Source organism: Etheostoma spectabile, chromosome 4 (assembly GCF_008692095.1).
Source record: "Etheostoma spectabile isolate EspeVRDwgs_2016 chromosome 4, UIUC_Espe_1.0, whole genome shotgun sequence".
NCBI classification, from domain to species: Eukaryota; Metazoa; Chordata; class Actinopteri; order Perciformes; family Percidae; genus Etheostoma; species Etheostoma spectabile.
The window spans coordinates 34,594,758-34,599,027 of record NC_045736.1 but is presented as its reverse complement, the minus strand read 5'-3'; the positions used below and the strand labels follow the sequence as shown (position 1 = coordinate 34,599,027).

The window sequence follows — 4,270 nt, the reverse complement described above, 5'->3', positions numbered from 1 at the left end:
GTGTGTGTGTGTGTGTGTGTGTGTGCCTCCGTGCGTTCGTCTGTGTTCATAGTATATTGTATGTTCACATCTATAGCATACAGTGCTGTTGCATAATAAAAGAGACAAGTTACTCCCTGATATTCGCACTATTACAGATGTAGCTCTTTTTAGGTCCAAACTCAAAACGTTTCTGGCTTTTAATACGTAGCAGAGGTGTGACAATTTCATTCTTCTGTTGCTTTGTAACCTTTTCTGATTTTACTGTTTTCTATGTTCATACTTTGTATTGTATATGTGTTTTTACTCTTGATTTCTGATTTTAAGCACTTTCAATACCAGCTGGTTGCTGGAAAGCGCTATATTACTAAATTCTGATTGATTGATTGAGTCTGGGGATGAAACCGACAACCTCACGGTCTTGAGGCCACCACCGTGTCATTTGTGGTGTCCAGCATTACTGTCTACCACTGTGTTTTAATACAATTCCACTAGGAGTCCCCAAAGACGGATGCTGCACATAGGGTCATAGGATATCAGGGTGGACGTAAAGGATTTGTTCACATTTCTTGAAGTCTTTCTTAAAACAATACTCACACGCCCCTAGAATTCACATTTAAGTATATTTTGGCTAGCTTTAATCATTCTTCCTGTTCATACTGGCCTTAAATGGATCTTTTCCTGACGCATTTCCACTGGAAGCAAGAGAGCTCATTCTGGCACTTCAAAAAAATGCTATTCAAAGTTGAGCTGAACATAATAAGAGGCTTCTGCAGATTACAGTTACAATGTTTAAACACATAATTCCCTCACTGTGTTTCCCAAGTCAGTGTTTTTTGTTGAGATACGGCGTAAGGGACACTAATACAAAGAGTGTAAGTTTGGAAGATTTCCACTGGATTAGTCTAACTCAGATTTCACAAATGTATGTTTGCACAGAATGAGGCCTGTGGATTTTGCCCCTCAATCCCTTTTTGAAGCGAATTACACTAGAAAGAGTTTAATCAATAGCCAGTATGAACAGAAGGAATGTTGACAGCAAGCAAACCCCGTTTCAATGTTCACCTGGGCACCTGACTGTTGTTTTAACACAGAATGTGAACCTGTCCTACAAGAAAAGTGTGCATAAAGGGCTCAAACATCCCTCAATTGCTTGCTGACACACACACAAATCAGAGTGCCAGATGTGTGTTAGAACGTTGGGCCCATTTGTCTTTGTAGAGGTTCACATCATTATTTTTTTGTGCTGATTTTTTTCAGCCCATGGCCAGAGAGTACCAGAACGGTGACGGCTTTGGCTACACTCTGGCATTTAAGAAGAAAGACACGCCATCTTGGACTGTGGTGCGTATTCCTCATGTGGAGTCATCCCGATATGTCTACTACAATGACAGCCTGACGCCGTACACTCCCTTTGAGGTAAAGATAAAGGCTTACAACCGCAGAGGAGAAGGTCCATTCAGCCAGATCGCTGTGGTCTACTCTGCAGAGGAAGGTGAGTTTACTCCTCCTCCCCCCCTCCACCCCATTTTTCCCATTCTGATGCTGATACACCTCTAGTAAATTTTGTATTACAAAGCAACTTATTATTAATATAATGATAACATTACTATTATTGTTATGAACATTAACTAGTGGGATTATTTTACAACAAAATCAGACAAAGACAGTCATTCCTTTGTGGTGGTTGACAGACAAATGATGGTCAGCCCTGAGCATTGGACATGTAGTCAACACTGGTCAACAATACTGAATTTACAAAATAGAAATTGTGCATGCATGATAGGTTCTGACAGCCGACCTGCATTGTACACTGCAATTTAATGCTGACTTTTGAATTAAATAAATAATAAATTCAAAAACACTTTCAGGTAGGGGTTAATCTTTCTAAGTGGGCTGCTCAAATATTTAGCATTACTGCCCAGCAGTTTTCCTCGAAAGCAAACATATAAGCAAACATAAGCACAGAAGACGACAAATATAATTACATGTGCTAAAAATATATCACAAGTGCATTATTGTATTTGACAACATTTCAGTTCCTCTGTGATATAAAGCTTTAGAAGGAGATTTACTTTTCTATCAATGTCATGTTATGTCAAATACCCACATTGCTGTGTGCACACACAGGACCCATATGCAGTTGGAGTGTTGAGACATCCCATAGTTAGGCGCTCTGAGCAGTCGTGGGTTTGGTGCCTTGCTCAACGGCACATTAACAGTTCTCAGGAGGGGAACTGGCACCCCTTCAGCTACAAGTCTACATTCTGTACCTGGTCCATACAATGTACTTGAGCAGACATATTGCCACCCCACCTTTTTAAATATATAGAATATGAGGCTGCAGAAGGGCAAACCTAGTTTTATTTATTTATTTTTAGATTTTTAAAGGAGCTAAGCTTTGTCATTAAGATATTACCCACCAGTTTCTAGCATCAGCATAGCATTATTATGTGTTTTACTTACCTTCTGGACAGCAGACTCAAAGAGCTATTTTGCTGGTTCAATGCAATTCTACAGAGGAATGAGGATAGCAGTAAGGTCAACTATGCATTTGTAATGAAAGGTTTGAAACAGTCAGTGTTTCTAACTGTTGTCTTTGCTGTCACCACTAGAGGGCAAACACAACCTAGATTGACCACAGTCAGCACACTTATAAATTACTGATAAAAATGAACATGACTGTCAGTTTGTACCACGACAAAATGTACATGATGAAGTATGTTGCATACTGTGACCCTTCACTGACTCCTCACAGAGCCGACAGTGGGACCGTCAACCATCAACGCCACGACGCTGAGCGCCTTTGAAATCCAGGTTTCATGGGAGTCAGTCCAGCAGCACAGCGGCATCCTCAGAGGATACGAGGTGATGAGCTGCATAACTGCACATCTGGATGTTCGTCCAACACAGCAGACTGTAACTGACTGTCAAATTTGGGATAGAAAAAGTGATATGGTCAAATTCAAATGGGCTAAACATTATCTCATGAAGTCATGTACAGAGAAATGTACTGATGATAGGACATGCATCTTAATTTCTTGTGTAAATGAAAAAAATCGACATTTAAATGCATAAATCTTTACACATGTTATGTTATTGTAAAAGCTAATGTATTGTGTACTTCAGCTGGACCTGTCTCTGTGATCAGAGTTAATCACTAAATCTACAGCTACCATGTTATACTGAGGTGGCAAAGGAACAAACAATCTCATACTTTGGTCTTTTGGGCAAGGTTGTCCTGTTATACAGGTACAGTCCTCTGCCCTGCCATTAAACTTCTAATCATTTTATTAGCTCTTCCACAAGCTGCCAAAGTTCAAACTCAATTTATCAGCTTTGATTGTTTTAATGGCCAAGATCATAGAAAATGTATCACTTTATTAGTGCCAAGACGGCTGATATCAGCATGCTCAACACAGTCCTTGTTGGTAAAGTTGAGATAATCAATTTCATTTTCCATTATTGATGAAGATAGCTGCTCTAGACACATAGAATGCAAATATAAAAATGTTACATTGTTCATGCTTCTGCTGCTGTGAATGTGAGACTTAACTTTAAAACCGTACTTCATAAACTGGCACTACAAGGTTCATATGTAGTGTTTCAGGTTGGGTTTTTGAATGTGTTTTTGGTGTATCCTCAGATCCGGTACTGGCGGCAGCATGAACGGGAAGCAGCAGCAGACCGAGTGCGAACAGCAGGACTGGAAACCACAGCTAGAGTGTCTGGACTCAGACCCAGCACTCGATATCACGTCGCCGTTCTGGCGTACAACAGCGCCGGCACGGGGCCGCCCTCGCCACGCACTACCGTCACCACCAGGAAACCACGTAGGGCTGCAGCACTTACACATACATACACTGTCACAGATGGTATATGCAGTATGTTTTCCTCATCACTGTTGCACCAAATGCTTGCTCTAAGGGGGAATTGTCGGGTTTCTTCTAAATTAAATTATAAAGTGTGGTTTAGACCTACTCTATCTGTAGATCTTATCCTGAGATAATTTCTTTTATGATATGACTCTTTAAATAAAATTGAATTGAATATGTGGAAACTACTCAGTATGCTAAATGCATCTGCAGGTGAAGCTTTGTGGTCACAAGGAGGGACAGATTCTCAGATAAACATCTTTTGGTTTGCTTTTAGTTCAGCCTTCAGCAGCAATGATAGCAAGAGTCTAAACATTTCAGAACTTGAGACAGCACTAACCAAATAACCCACATACAGTTTAATAAGGGGCTTTCAATTGTACTGAGATTGGTTGAAAATCCAGTTCTGCTTCCAA

At 40.3% G+C, this 4,270-nt stretch overlaps 1 protein-coding gene across 1 annotated transcript in view; it reads left to right on the top strand.

Moving 5' to 3' along the window:
* The window catches only part of cntn2 (contactin 2), a 92,813-nt gene that overhangs the window by 79,190 nt on the left and 9,353 nt on the right, over positions 1 to 4,270 (top strand). Inside the window, exons 18-20 of the mRNA XM_032513171.1 lie at positions 1,240 to 1,474; positions 2,738 to 2,847; positions 3,626 to 3,812. Of these exons, the coding sequence (XP_032369062.1) occupies positions 1,240 to 1,474; positions 2,738 to 2,847; positions 3,626 to 3,812 (532 nt within the window). The remainder of the gene's footprint in view (positions 1 to 1,239; positions 1,475 to 2,737; positions 2,848 to 3,625; positions 3,813 to 4,270) is intronic.